The following is a 15,194-nucleotide window of genomic DNA, read 5'->3' as shown; positions in this document are numbered from 1 at the left end:
GTGCATCAACAAAGGAGCAGCGCCAAGCGTGCGCCTATGTCCCATTAGTAAAGGGCCGGCTGGCTTGTCTGTTAAAGGGTGCTGTAACCCCCAAAGTACACTCCAAACAAAAAAAATATATATTTTCTGTGTTTGTGAATTGTGTGCACTGTAGCCGCACGTGCATCAACAAAGTAGTGCCAAGCGTGCGCCTGTGTCATAAGTAAAGGGCCGGCTGGCTTGACCGTTAAAGGGTGCTGTAACCCCCAAAGTGCACTCCAAACAAAATAAAAAATATTTTCTGTGTTTGTGAATTGTGTGCACTGTGGCTGCACGTGCATCAACAAAGAAGCAGCACCAAGCGTGCGCCTGTGTCCCATAAGTAAAGAGCCAGCTGGCTCATTTCTTAAAGGGTGGTGTAACCCACAAAGAGCACTACTCTCCAGCAAAAATAAAAAAATATTTTCTGTGTTTGTGTGCGCCTTAGCCGCACGTATATATCAATATAACATAAATGGAGGACCAAACTTTCTCCGATAAAAATAAAATAGGGAAAGATCAAGAACCACTTCCTCCTAGTGCTGTTGCTGCTGCTGGGAGTTGTTCATCATCCCAGAGAGGAAGTAGGAACACCACTACTGTTACTAAACAATTGACCCTCTAACAGTCCCTAGCGAGGAGGATGTAGTACGACAGCAGTCATCCTGAAGCAAAACGTATAACTGAGGCCTTGACTGCTATGTTGGTGTTAGACGTGCGTCCAGTATCCGCCATTAGTGCAGTGGGATTTAGACAATTGATGGAGGTAGTGTGTCCCCGGTTCCAAATCCCATCTAGATTCCACCTGCATCCTCAAAGCAGCAGCAACAAGCGTGCGTCTGTCTGTTAAAGGGTGGTGTAACCCTCAAAGTGCACTCCAACCAAAATAAAATAATCTTTTTTTCTGTTTGTGTGTGAAATGTATGCACAGTAGCCGCACCTGCATCCTCAAAGCAGCAGCAACAAGCATGCGTCTGTCTGTTAAAGGGTGGTGTAACCCTCAAAGTGCGCTCCACAAAAAATAAAAAATTATTTTTTTCCTGTCTTTGTGAATTGTGTGGGCTGTAGCCGCACCTGCATCCTCAAAGCAGCAGCGACAAGCGTGCGTCTGTCTGTTAAAGGGTGGTGTAACCCTCAAAGTGCTCCAAAAAATAAAAAACTATTTTTTTATGTGTTTGTGACTTGTGTGCGATGTAGCCACACGTGCATCAACACAGTAGCAGCGCCAAGCGTGCGCCTGTGTCATAAGTCAAGGGCCGGTTTGGACATCTGGTCCGGACTGAAGGACGTGCCAACAATTTCTGACAAGTCTACTGTCACTGCATATGATACTGTCCTCAAAGCAGCAGCGACAAGCGTGCGTCTGTCTGTTAAAGGGTGGTGTAACCCTCAAAGTGCGCTCCACAAACAATAAAAAAATTCTTCTTTTTTTTTCTGTCTTTGTGAAATGTGTGGGCTGTAGCCGCACCTGCATCCTTAAAGCAGCAGCGACAAGCGTGCGTCTGTCTGTTAAAGGGTGGTGTAACCCTCAAAGTGCGCTCCACAAACAATAAAAAAATCTTTTTTTTCCTGTCTTTGTGAATTGTGTGGGCTGTAGCCACACCTGCATCCTCAAAGCAGCAGCAACAAGCGTGCGTCTGTCTGTTAAAGGATTACATCGGTGACAGCATCCAAGTAGGCATATCAGACAGTCCGTACATGTACTGGCAGGAAAAAGAGGCAATTTGGAGGCCCCTGTACAAACTGGCTCTATTTTATCTGAGTTTCCCCCCCTCCAGTGTGCACTCCGAAAGAGTGTTTAGTGCAGCCGGGAACCTTGTCTGCAAAAGGCGTAGGAGGTTGCTTCCACAAAATGTGGAGAAGATGATGTTCATAAAAATTAATTATCAACTCTTCCAGGGAGACCAGCCTCCAGAAGGTACAGAGGGACCTGTGGTGGTGGATTCCAGTGGGGACAAATTAATACTCTGTGAGGATGAGGATGTACACAACACTGAAGAGGGTGAGGAATCGGTGAATGAGGAGGATGAGGACGACATCTTGCCTCCGTAGAGCCAGTTTGTGCAGGGCCAGATTAATTGCCAGCTTGTTTTGTGGGGGCCCAAACGAGCCAATCATTTCAGCCACAGTCGTGTGGCAGACCCTGGCGCTGAAATGATTGGTTTGTTAAAGTGTGCATGTCCTGTTTATACAACATAAGGGTGGGTGGGAGGGCCCAAGGACAATTCCATCTTGCACCTCTTTTTTTTCTTTGCATTATGTACTGTTTGGGGCCTAGTTTTTCAAACTGCCATCCTGTCTGCCACTGCAGTGTCACTTCTAGATGGGCCACGTGTTTGTGCCACCCACTCGTGTCGCTTAGCATAGTCATCCATCTACCTCGGTGCAACCTTTTGGACATAAAAACACTATTGTGAGGTGTTCAGAATAGACTGGAAATGAGTGGAAATTAAGGTTTTTGAGGTTAATAATAGCATAGGAGCAGAAAAATCAACACATTCTGTGATTTTAGCTGTTTTTATGCTTTTTAAAAAAAAAATACAGATCCAAAACCCAGAACCCAAAACACCGAAGGGTGGTTTTGGCAAAACCAATCCAGATCCAAAACACGAAGAAAGATCCAGATCCAAAACACAAAACACGAAAAGTGGCCGGTGCACACCCCTAGTTTAAACCAGTTCTTCGTCGGGAAAACCACACAAAGCAACGTCTGAAGATCTGCGACATACCCCTGGTGACGCTGTATGAACTGTCCTATGACCTGCATCGTACCAGAATGTCCAGGAGCAAGGCCCAATGGAAATCTGTCAACTAGTTTCTTTGTTCTGTAAGGTATATAACCTGAGTACTGGTTATAGTGTACAGCCATTCTTCTTGGATGATCACAGGCTTCTGGATAGACGACTGTATACTGGGACCAGTGCGCACGCGTATGTATCGGCTTGTACCTTTTGTATTTACTTGCTTTTTGCGCTAAATTGTCTAGATCACAGCGCGTTATACTTTTCATTGAATAATATAACTTTTTGTGCTTTCGAACCACAAGTGGATTGAAAAGCAATTATTTCTTATGCAACTTGTAGTGCTAAATAGCGACATTTTGGGTATAGGGATTTAGGGGTATCAATAGTAGCCATTTTGTGGATTGGAAGCATGCGAGTATGAGGTTTTTGATGTCATTAGGTTGTGAGTAAATATATTGTTCCCATGTGTCAAAGAACCTCTTTACGCGAAGTTCCTTTTGGAGGGAGGCTTCCACCCAGTCCATTCTAAATATAAAGAAAAGTTTATCTTTAAACAGACTAAGAGAAGGAGGGTGAGGACAGAGCCATTGCTGCAGGATACTCTTTCGGGCTACGTTAAATATTATAGTAATGACCTTCCGATTCCCCAGGGTTAAGCGAGCACAGGAATCAAGAAACCCCAGTACAGCCCATTCTGGGGTCAATGTAAATGTTTGAGTGATATTTGAAGATATAAAGCGTTCAATTTGCACCCAGAATTGTTTCATCTGATCACAGCTCCAAAAACCGTGAAACAAAGTGGCAGGAGATGTGTTGCATTTGGGGCAAAAAGAAGAGACAGACCAATTGTATGCGCGTGGGATGGGGATAGGTAACCTCTATAAAATATTTTCTATATCATTTCTCTGTATGTGGTCGCTGATAAAGTAAATAGTGAGTATGAGAGAGTGTTTAATATGTCGGATATTTGGAGATGTGGATATTGTTCCTGCTATACCATAATACCTGTGCGGCGTTCACGAGAGAAAGAGGGTGCATGTACAAGAGAATTTTAAAAAAATAAATCAATCTGGGGACATGGTTAGGGCGGATAAAGGCAGAATCTATTAAGTTGTTCCAGTCATTTGGTGAAAGATTATGGAGAACTTTGTCAACATAATGTTTAGATTGAAAAAAGGCGAAGGTTTGGAGCTTTAGGAAATTAAATTTCTGTACAGCTTGTGAAAAATGTAATGATGTGTGCAAAGAAGTATCTACTATGCATCTAATTGAAGAGAGTCCTGCTTTTGACCAAGAGCGGAAGGGATAATTGGCCTGACCATTTTGAAAAGCTGGGTTGCCCCATAGTGGAAGAAAGAGAGATAAATGTGGGTTTAGACTCCAGGATTTTCTCATTTTGAACCATATTGATCTTGTGGAGGTTAGTAGTGGGTTATCTAGAGCTGCAGGAGGAATGTCTTTTTTTGCCAAATGTAGAAATGTCACTAGATGTGTATTAGGTATGAGCTGTTGTTCTAGCTCTGAGTTAGCATAATAATTGGTAGAGTTGAGACAGTCTTTAATGTAACGGCATATGGCTGCCTGGTTATAAAAGGTAATGTGAGGAAAGTTTATACCTCCTTTTTTGTTTTTTATGGAGAATTTTAAGACTAATTCTTGGTTTATTACCATTCCATATAAATCTACAAAAAGATTTGTTTAAAATGTGTTCATCTTTACTAGATATTACGAAGGGCAGGACTTGCAGGGGGTAGAGAAGTTTTGGAAGTTATAATTTTTATTAGCTGAGCTCGTCCCAGAAAGGAGAGTTGTAGGTTTTTTTAGTTCTAGCGTGATTTTAGATATTATCTTAGTTATGTTAAGTGAATATAAAAGAGATACATTTTTTGGGAGTGGAATCCCTAGATAAGGGATACAAGTAGGGGCCTACGTAAGATAAAGATTTTTAGCCCAACGGGGACATAGTTCTTGGGAAAGGGTCAAAGCTACCGATTTTTGAACATTGATTGTGAAACCTGAAATTAACCTGAACTGAGAAATCTTAGAAAGTACCTCTTGCATGCTTTCTTGAGGATTAGAAAAGAAAAGCAATAGGTCATCCACAAAAGCCAGGATCTTAAGAGCGCTAGAGCCTATATTTAAACTATTTAAAGTTTGTAGTATGCGTATTAAAGGATCTAGAGCCAAGTTGTACAAAAGGGGGGACAGTGCACAACCCTGCCGTGTACCCCTAGCCAACTCAACCTGTGTGCTTAACGAGTTATTAATAATTAGTTTGGTTTTGGGGTTGGTGTAAAAGAAGCGGAAAAGGTTAATGAAGTAGGGACCAAATTCTCTTTCTTCTAGTATACAATAAAGATGTGACCAAACTATTTTGTCGAACGCCTTTTCCGCGTCAAGGCTCAGTAGTACGTTTTGTGTGAATTTAGAGTTTTTAGAGGCAATGATAGCGGATATAGCCGACCTAATGCCTGATACTGAGTGACGTTTGCTGGTGAAACTTAACAGGTGGTGCATCAGGAGAGTAGGCATTAATGTTTGTAAGCGGGAGGCAATTATTTTTGCTAAAAGTTTGAAGTCCTGATTCAAAAGTGTTATAATACGGTATGATTCTACTAGTTCTTCGTCTTTATTAGGTTTGGGTAGTAGTATGGTGTGGGCTTCATTGAAATGTGGGTATTTTGTCTGGCCTTTTAGAATAAGTTGAAAGAGAGAGGTGAGGGTTGGGATTAATTCTTCATGAAGGAGTTGATAGTATTCACCACTGAAACCATCTGGACCTGGAGATTTGTTAAGTTTTAGGGCCCCAATGGCTTGGTGAATTTCTTCTGCTGTTATATTAGCTTCCATTAGGTCTCTCTGTGAAGTTTCTAATTTAGGAAGATTTGCTTCAGCAAGTAAGGAATGTAATAGTTGAGTTGAGTCTGGAGTGGCCCTATAAAGTATAGAGAAATAGGAATGGAATTGAGAGGTTATATCTAACTGAGAAGTGATATAAGTTCCTGGGTGTTTTAATCTTGGGATAAACCGTTTTTTGGCTTGTTGGCGAACCATGTATGATAAAAATTTGCCCGTCTTACCTCCCCATCTGAAATATTTATTTTTAGTATAGGATACTTTCATTTGGGCCTCATTAGAGACAAAGGTCTCCAATACGTGTTTATGTTGGATATATAAGGTTTTATTAGTTTTGTTCGGGTCCTGTAAATAGGTGTGATAAGCGTCACTTAGGCTATGGTTAAGTATTTGCATTTTTTCTCTCCGATCTCTATTTTCCCGAGACTTGTATGCGATAATATGGCCACGCAAGACAGCCTTTGGGGCAGCCCAAAGCAGTACAGGATTATTTTGTTGTATTTGATTAGTGACTGCATAATCCTCCCATTTACGTTTTAGATAATAGCTTTTAAAGTCCTCTTTGGAGTATAAGTATGACGGAAAGCGCCAAGTTACCTTCTTATTGTGAGGAGTGTAAAGTTCAATATCTAAGTAGTTGGGCGCATGGTCAGAAATGAGGATATGAGGATAGTGCTAATATATGCTTTTTGTAGCCTAGGGATTAGTGAATCTGCAGTGAGAATGTGATCAATCCTAGTAAAGGTGTTATGTACGTGAGAGAAAAAAGTGAACTCTCTGCTATTGTGGTTTAATAATCTAGAAGGGTCTATTAGGTTATGGTGTGAGAGCAGCAAACATAGTCTGTCACGTTGGCCAGACGTACGTGTTGTGAGAGTGGGAGCTCTGTCAAGAGATGCATCGATAGTCAGGTTAAAGTCTCCACCTACAATGAGGTTTGGAGTGTCCATTTTCATTAGTAAGTTCGATATTTTGGTATAAAAGTCAAAGTTAGGGACATTAGGAGCGTTAATGTTTAGAATAGTGAAGAGTTCTCCAGATATTTTGATCTTTAATATAATAAAATGACCTTCTGGGTCAATAATTTAATTTAAAATGTTGTATTGAAGTTGTTTATTAAGAAGGATGGCTACTCCTCTTTGTTTACGAGTGTAGGGAGCTTCAATGCACTCACCAATCCAGGGAGCTGATAGTTTAGCATAAGGTCCCTCAACCCAATGAGTCTCCTGCAGCAGTACTACATCAGGATGGAAGGATTTAATGTGTGTATTTACCTTTTTTCTTTTTATGGCAGAGTTTACACCAGCCACATTCCAGGAGAGGAAACGCATATGTGTCTTGGTACTAATTTTGAATAAAGTAATAATGTTGAGGAATGGCAATCAGCCAATTCCACATTTAGTAAGACTTTTATTAATTGATAAACTTGGTATTGGAGCTATCGTCCCGTCCCAGCTAGCTGGACGATTAAGCTCTTGGAGATATATAAGACAACTAGAAGCTAGTGTTGATATGGGTTTGGTTATGAATCCTGATGCCCCGAGCCCACCGCATGGGAAGAGGAAGGGGAAAAAAAGAAAAAAGGGACAAGTGTAAAATAAAAAAGAAAAAGACGTTGACATAACATACATTTTTCACCAAAGGTAAACAAAGAGAGATCAAAAGCTGTTTTTTTTTTATTTATTAAATATGCTAGATGTATCACAACAGGAGTCTTAAGGTGGGTACACACCTGACAGATATATCTGCAGATGATGGTCGTTCATACACACTGAACGACCATCATCTGCATGCTCCAGCAGGTCCCGGCGGCATTGGGCCGGGTAGGGGGCATAGCCTAATTGTGGCAGGCATGGCCACGCCCCCTTCGAGAGAAAAAAAAACACATTTGCGGCGCTGGGGAGGGGGCATTGTGTGCCCCTCAGCCTGGCGCACAGCCAATGGGAGGCGCGATCAGCTTGATCGCTCCCCCCTTTGGCATAGGTGACTGCTTGGGCTGCTGCTTTAGCAGCCTCGGACAGTCTCCCAGTGCAGCCCAGCACATAGCAGCACACAGCAGCGGTAAGTGAGGAAGGAGAGTCCTGTGTGCAGCTAGGTATCAGAAGGCACCGTGAAGCCTCCAGCGCACGCAGCCCAAGATATGGCAGCAAACATCCACCGGGATCTGCCTCCACAAGCTTCTCTAGGGAGCACAGCAGCACTTGTCCTGCAGTATGCAATCGATCGCCTGATGTAGACAGGGAAAGCTGGATCTCCTATGCGAGCAGTCAATGTGTAGGCAGAGTTGGCGTCCCACGCCACACTACACCGCCAGTGTGTTGATAGGCCACAAATTTTGCAGGCTGGATTCCGGTGGAAATATTTTTTGTTCAGCCCAATGACCAGTTTGTTAAGAAGTGCTTGTCTTCCTCTTCGCAACTCTGCAGCTGCTAGCACTGATAAAACAGTTTCAGCTGGGGATGGAGAGAGATGCGATGAAGGGGAGATGGAGGCAATGGTAAAATGCGTCCATCGCGATGCTCGGCCCACCGGAAGTCCAGATACTTATTACTTAAACAATATCACCATAGATACTAATTTTCCCCAATTTTCCAAAATTCAAGAAAAAGTAGCAATTCCATCTAAAGATTATTTTCGTTTTTTATACAAATTAGGCATTTCCATTCCAAAATTAGCCCAACTCTGACTAGCAGATCCTTAACTTCTTTTGAGCGTCTATGCTGGAACCGACCCTCTACCAGGGGTCTCATATCTACTATTTACTCTCTGTTAAGTGAGGAAGTAGATCCTAGTCGGGATTCTCATGAATTAGCATGGGAACGAGATTTGGGACACTCCATAGATGCTGAGGATTGGAAGGAAATTTGGGATAATGCTGCCTCCAGCTCTGCGTTAAAATTAAGGAAAATATTTATAAATTGCTATTTAGATGGTATTATGTACCTTCCCAACTAAAAGTAATATTTTCCGATAGGTGCTGGAGGGGATGTCGGGGCGAGGGTACCTTTTTAAATATCTGGTGGTCCTGTATGAAGATTACTAAAATATGGCAGGATATTGTCGATCTCCTTTCACACTTATTTGAGACAGCTATTCCTTCTGATCCTCAGCATTTTCTTCTTCCTTTGCCCCTACCCATCCTATCCCGACACCAGAATAAGTTGTTCCGACATATCGTATCTGCTATGACCTGCCAGATAGCAGCTGACTGGAAAATAATCTCACGTGTCTGGTATGTCTACAAGATGGAATACATGACCACTATATTACGTAATAGCTCAAAGTCTTTCAATAAAACATGGTCCCCCTGGTTGATGTACCAAAACATTCCATCTCCATTCAACATTTAAATTTTTTCTTTCTTTATTATGTTTAGTCTGAGGTACTCCCCCTTTTTTTTAACTAGAGCCCACCCCACGCTCTCCCCCCTCCCCTTTTTTTTTCTTCTTTTTTTAATGTATGTCCTATTCCTTGACGGTTGGCCACACTGTTGCTGCTAGATACTTTTTGTCTTTCTGTCATTTCTTCTCAATATTTAAAAATGAATCACTGTGTATTGTTGTGTGATTTCATACAGTTTTTTCATTATAAGTATATTTTAAGCTGTTAATGCTTTGGAAATTTGTCTGTATTTTTATATTGTGATTTGCTTAATAAAAAGAGACAAAACTTTGCCCTAGAACTGAGACCATCCTATAGGGCATCTGCCCTGCAGCCCCTAACCCTAGCAACCCAAGCGAAAGCAAGGGATGTGCAGTAGAACCGAACATCCTGTGGAGACTATATATTTGCTATTCTGGGCAGCTGGATAAAGTTGGGCAAAAGCAACTCCTGGAATGAGGAGGATTCCCAAGTTGCCAGCCCCATAGCTGGTAGTGGATAAACCAAGCAATAGTACTTAATGCCTCTGCTAACACCTGGACCAGGGGCCTGCACTGTTTAGAATGACAGAACTATCCTTACAAGGGCCTGAACCTTTTAAAGGAATGGAGACTCTATCCTCCTGCGTCAAGGCGCAGACTCACAAATGGTCAGGCCTAGAACTGTCTGGCTTGTAAGGCCTGTGCAGAGTTATGTCCTCGCTCTTTAACATGTGCCACTCCCGTACTGAGTAAGTGAAGGAGTGTTGTACGTAGCTGGCTGTATGGCAGGTATGAACCTCCTGTAGAATGGAGACCTGCGCATTAGCCCACCAGACCACAGAAGGTTCTAACTGGGTCGGCCGCAAATTGGTTAGTTAACAGGCACATTTCCTGTAATTGGATGCCTCTGTCAGCTTCTTTGACTGCCCTGATCGAAAAAACCTCCACACAGCGCTATGAAAACACCTGGCACCGAGGTTGTATCCTACGCCATTGTGGTTTGAAATCTTAGACCAACAAACGTCCAAACCCGAGCCCTGCGGAGAAAGTACATTAGTACACAGAGGCCTCTAGAAAAAGGTTCAACAGCTACGCCGCACAGGAGCACCCACCTCCCTGGGTGCCTCAACCTTGGAGACCATTTAAAAGCAGTCCAGGTGTATCCCCCTCACAAAAGTTAGAAAAATAGTGATGTGTAGGTTATGGGGTTGTGCCGTGAATGAGAAACGCTACAAAGAGAGAAATAATTGGGGCTATAAAGAGAAAACTCAGGTCATAGTGATGCTAAGAAATTTCTCAATGACTGAGACATTAACGGTCCCATCACAATTACCTATAGTACAGTGCCATCCCGCCTTACTAATGGGGTATTTAGTCAGATAAAAACATATCCACATCATATATACACATCCCCCACCAGGACATAAACATAAAACTGCACACATTACATTTCAAGGCACAGACCAATGGGCAATAATAGTGCTAAACACACCAGCCCTAATAGAGCAGGAAGGAGTTAAATGTATACCAGACTAACTATAGTGAGGTATACATGGAGACAGGAGCCCAACTACTATCTGGAGATGTGCTGAGGCATTCATTGTGTAAATGACCGCCCAGCGTTTCTTATTAGGAGGAGAGAGAGAGAGAGAGAGAGGGAAAGTAAACACACTGGGACAAGCTGACTGCTGAGAGCGAGCACGCCCAGTTGTGAGGGGAGGGGTTAACAGGAAGCCCGACTCTCTCCTTTAGTATGGACCCCTGGGACATGGCCCTCAACGCTGCCAGCAGCATCATGTTACGGTTGAGCTTATTTCCCCTTCGTGCTAGGGACCTGGAAGTGATGTGAGTGAGGGTGGAAGTGCAGTTCCTGCCCATGAGAGCCAGCTAAAGAAGTACTTTGTCCCCACTTAAACAAGTTTGTTGTCCGCTCGCCACATGGTTATATTCCCCCTCTATGCCCACATGGATGGCAGGGATGACGCTGGACACTGCCTGATGGTGTCAGGGTCCTCTCCGTGAAGGGGATTTAGACAATTACCATCATGTTACCTGGTGCCCTGGTGGTCTAGTGTGTGGAGTGGAGACTACCAGAACCCATACTACCAGCACCGCCAATGGTCTCCACACCGGCGGTGTTAAGCCATGAACATGCGGGAGCCAGGCTTACCTTTCCCCATCAGCGTCCTGCTGTAGGCTCCGGGCGATGGTGTGCATGTCTGCACACGGAGTCCCGCGGCGGAGGTCACCGACCCCAGCTGGGGTTGGTGGAGCAGCAGTGATGGTGTTCTACAGGACACCCTGCACTGTCTGCCTTTCTTATAAAAATGTTAAAATAAACTAAATAAACTAAAATAAAAGTTACAGGGGCCACTAGACAGCAGCCCCCACAACATGGTGCCTCCAGCTCGGCACCAAATTTAAAACTGAGCTGCCTGTGGCTGGGTGCGGGTCATAGGGGTGAGGGAGCATGGGCTGATGGGTAAGAAGTTTTAACTATTTGGTACCCAGACTCCTACTCACCAACCTATACCCGGCCTAAAGACTGTCCAGAGTAATTCCGGACAGGTGGCAACCCTGCTATAATGGTAACTATTGTATAGTTTAGTTCAGGGATAGGCAACGTTTTTTTATCTTTGGGTGTCAGATGTTCAACATGACAAGCCAAGAAAATTTCCCAAGTGCCACCACCATTACAACATATACAAACATTTACAAAAGTAATAGATGTACTGTACCAATAGATGTACAAATGTTAGTGGTTTCCCTGACCTTTCTTTTCTGTAGCTAGTTTGCTCAGATTAGATTTTTAATTTATAGACTGGAAACAAAGACCTTCTTCAGAATTTTATACTGTTATTCAACTGTGAGCAGAACTAAATGGGTTAGGGTTCACTCACCAGAGGCCAGGCTTTACTGGGCATGCAGGCTACACCTAGGTACTCTAGTTTTGAAAGGGACTAGAGAGCTGAAAAGGTCTCCTCTGTTAGGGAAAGAGGTAGGGGAGGAGCAATGCAGAATGCTTAGTAGAAGAGGGACTGACCGCACAGGTGCCATTCAAAACATCATTTAGTGCCACCTTTAAGCAATATTGCCAACACTTTCCCATGCCTGGTTTAGTTCATTAAATTAAACTCTCAAAAGTACTTCTCATCTCCCCATCTTATATATAAAATTAATTGGTTGTGTTTGTTTGTCTGTCCGGTTATGTATTCGGACATCCCTGCACCGATTGGGATGGTTTTAGGGGGCTTAGGGTTGGTGTACCCTGGGCAGAACTTTGAACTGGGGGCACTGAACAGAACTTTGACCCGGGGAGCCTGTTTTCTGGGCTTTCCACTGGATGAATTTGGACACCACATAATAAAACTGAATAACTGGAAGATTTAAACTCGGGCAATGGTAACGATATATAAAGATACAACTTACATGTTTCTTATCATTCTCCCAGGACCCAGAATAAGCCTTCACATAGTCACCAGTGCTCGGGTCTGGCACACTGTATGCCCCAAAGCCACTTCTTTTCCCACATTTCCATTCTCCTTCATAAATGGCATTTGTGTTTTTCCACACATAAGTTCCTCTGCCTGCAGTAGTAGAAAAAGTCAATTTGGACAATTAATGTAGAATTCTATGTAAAAGTTTCCTTCCTTCTTTTATTTCACCAACTAGAAACAGCAGAACTTTCCCCAAAAGTTTGAGAACCATTAATGACTGCAATCCCATACAGTCTCATGATGCTCCAGGGCTCTCAGTCTGCAATACGACAGTAAACACCCCCAAATGCACGTCATTGGCACTGCCAGCTAGCTGCACTGATCTCTCGAGTTCTATTTATGGAATTGTCACTTGGGGCTCTCCCAATTTATAACATGTTTCTTACCACATTCAGTGGCAAACGCAGGATTTCTAGAGGGGGGTTTCCAAATGCTTGATTTTAGAGCGAGTGTGGCCAGTCCATGAAGAGGGCAGAATTAGCACTTATCCAGCTTTAATATGTTACATACAAAAGTATATTTTGTTGCATAATTCCAGCATATACAGGACCAGCGATCACAGTAAGCCATTAGATGCGGCAGGTGGGCCATCCTGTCTGAGCTGAATGTTTTTCTTCAGATGTGGGCATCATTCCAGGGCTTTGGAGCAAGTCTGGGAGTCTGGGGGAGCGGCAGAAGAACCTAGCACTGCCCTGGACATATTTATGTACATATTGGTCTCCTTATGTACTGGATAGTGTATTATTATTATACAGTATTAATAATTAACCCTATTGATGGTCTATAGCAGTGCACCCCTACAGTGCATGTTTTCCACATGTCCTAGTTGGTGAACAGGTATATTTATTACTAGCTGACACATTTGCAAAATTCCACAGGTGGTGCTAATCATTTCATATGTGATACTGAGAAGAACATGCAGCACTAGTAACATTGTATTATATTACCATTTATATTGTGGTCATGGTGTGTGCTGGGGAGGGGGGTTTCCAGGTGGACGGAAACCCCCCCTGCGTTTGCCTGTGACATTATGGTTGTCAGGTTCTGCTCCGTTTAAGGAATAAAGAGCTTCTCTCCCAGGCCATGGACCTGACTGTATATTCATACTGATACCCTCTTATTGTCCATCAAACACAAAATACTAACTAAACATGTTTCTTGCCACTATTAGGAGTATTATTAAAATACTGGGACGGGGCAAGTACAGGATTATCCCAGATGGGCTACCACCTTGGCCTTTTACCAAAATGTTAGTAATCTATGTATACAAAATACACCAAATATTCTATATTCAGTATATCTAGCAAGCATTATATATTTTTATATTGCCCTACAAGAGGGACCATCACTTGTTCTTGTGCAGTGGTAGGAATTGAAGTGAAGCGGCCTCTCCTTGCATTTCACACCGCTCTTGTGTTACCTACAGGGGTACCGAGAGGGGGATGAGGCGGGTACAGATTACTCTGTCTGGGCCTCAGCGTACACATTAGATATAGATGATGACTATACACAGTGACTATGCAGAGTGGGCCATGGCCACCCCCCTAATTTCTCCACGCCCTACATCATCATCAGGGCCCACTGGATGCCTTACCACCCTTATTTGCCTATGTCAGAGCTTGTGTTCTCATAACCAGAGCAGACAATTCTTAACCTCCATGGATATACTGAAGCTTCATCTACTGATCAGTGCATGGCTGCAGTTCTAATAACCAAAAGGAACCAGCCTACATCGTTAAACAATTACAGACTTTATGCTGATTTATTTTATATCGGGTAAAACTTTATCACTGGGGGAGTTTCAGTAAGCTAGAGAAGTTGGGAAACTGTCTGCAGTCCCACTGCCAAGGGCGGATTGGTCATAGGCGAGTAGCCAGGAGATGTACGTCTGGCTGGGTGTCTCATTTCGGAGTCTACCTGTGGCTTTCCAGCTGTAGTCTAACTACAAGTCCCAGCACATATTGTCAGCTGGATGTGGTGGGATGTGTAGTGCCACTGCAGCAGAAGAGCTCCTCACATTATGGGTTAGTGATCAAAACTTGCATTATATGTCACTTGGATTCTGTATTGTGCTGTGCTCACCTAGGCTGTTCAATGTACTGTATGACAGTCACTGCTACTGTATGTTATCTGTCCTGGATGGCAGTAACTGGTATTCTGTCTACTGTAAGGCAGGCACTGAGATGCTGTCTGTTCTTATAGTAGTCACTGGGTTGCTGTCTGTACTGTATGGCGATCACTGAGCTGTTGTGTGTTCTGTATGGCAGACATAGGGATGATGTTTGGCAGTAAATGGGATGCTGTCTGTTCTGTTTAGTAGTTACTATGTTGCTGTTTGTATGGTATGGTGATCACCGGGATGCTGTATGTTTATGGCAGTCAATAGATGCTGTCTTGATTTTATAACAGTCACTGGGAAGCTCTCTGTGCTCTATGACAATCACTGGACATCCACATGACCTCCATCAAATACAGACAGCATCACAGTGTCCACTATGTAGGTCAGAGCATCTCAGTGAGCTCTATATGATACAGAAAACTTTCCAGTGACCACCATATTGTATAGACAGCATCCCAGTATCTGCCATACAGCACACATAACATCCTAGTGACTGCCATACAACACTCTCTGTGCTGTATGGCAGTCACTGTGATGCTCTTTGTACTGTATGGCAGTCACTGGGATACGTTCTTTATTTTAGGATTATCACTGGAAT

General features: G+C 43.2%; 1 protein-coding gene across 1 annotated transcript in view; it reads right to left on the bottom strand.

Moving 5' to 3' along the window:
* Positions 1-15,194, bottom strand: part of MORN3 (MORN repeat containing 3) — a 53,286-nt gene that overhangs the window by 30,912 nt on the left and 7,180 nt on the right. The window contains exon 3 of the mRNA XM_088449085.1: positions 12,410-12,567. Coding sequence (XP_088305211.1) covers positions 12,410-12,567 — 158 coding nt within the window. The remainder of the gene's footprint in view (positions 1-12,409; positions 12,568-15,194) is intronic.

Source organism: Taudactylus pleione, unplaced genomic scaffold, assembly GCF_031769625.1.
Source record: "Taudactylus pleione unplaced genomic scaffold, aTauple2 ptg000479l, whole genome shotgun sequence".
NCBI lineage: Eukaryota > Metazoa > Chordata > Amphibia > Anura > Myobatrachidae > Taudactylus > Taudactylus pleione.
Note: the sequence above shows the minus strand (reverse complement) of the source record. Positions and strands in the feature narration are given on the sequence as shown.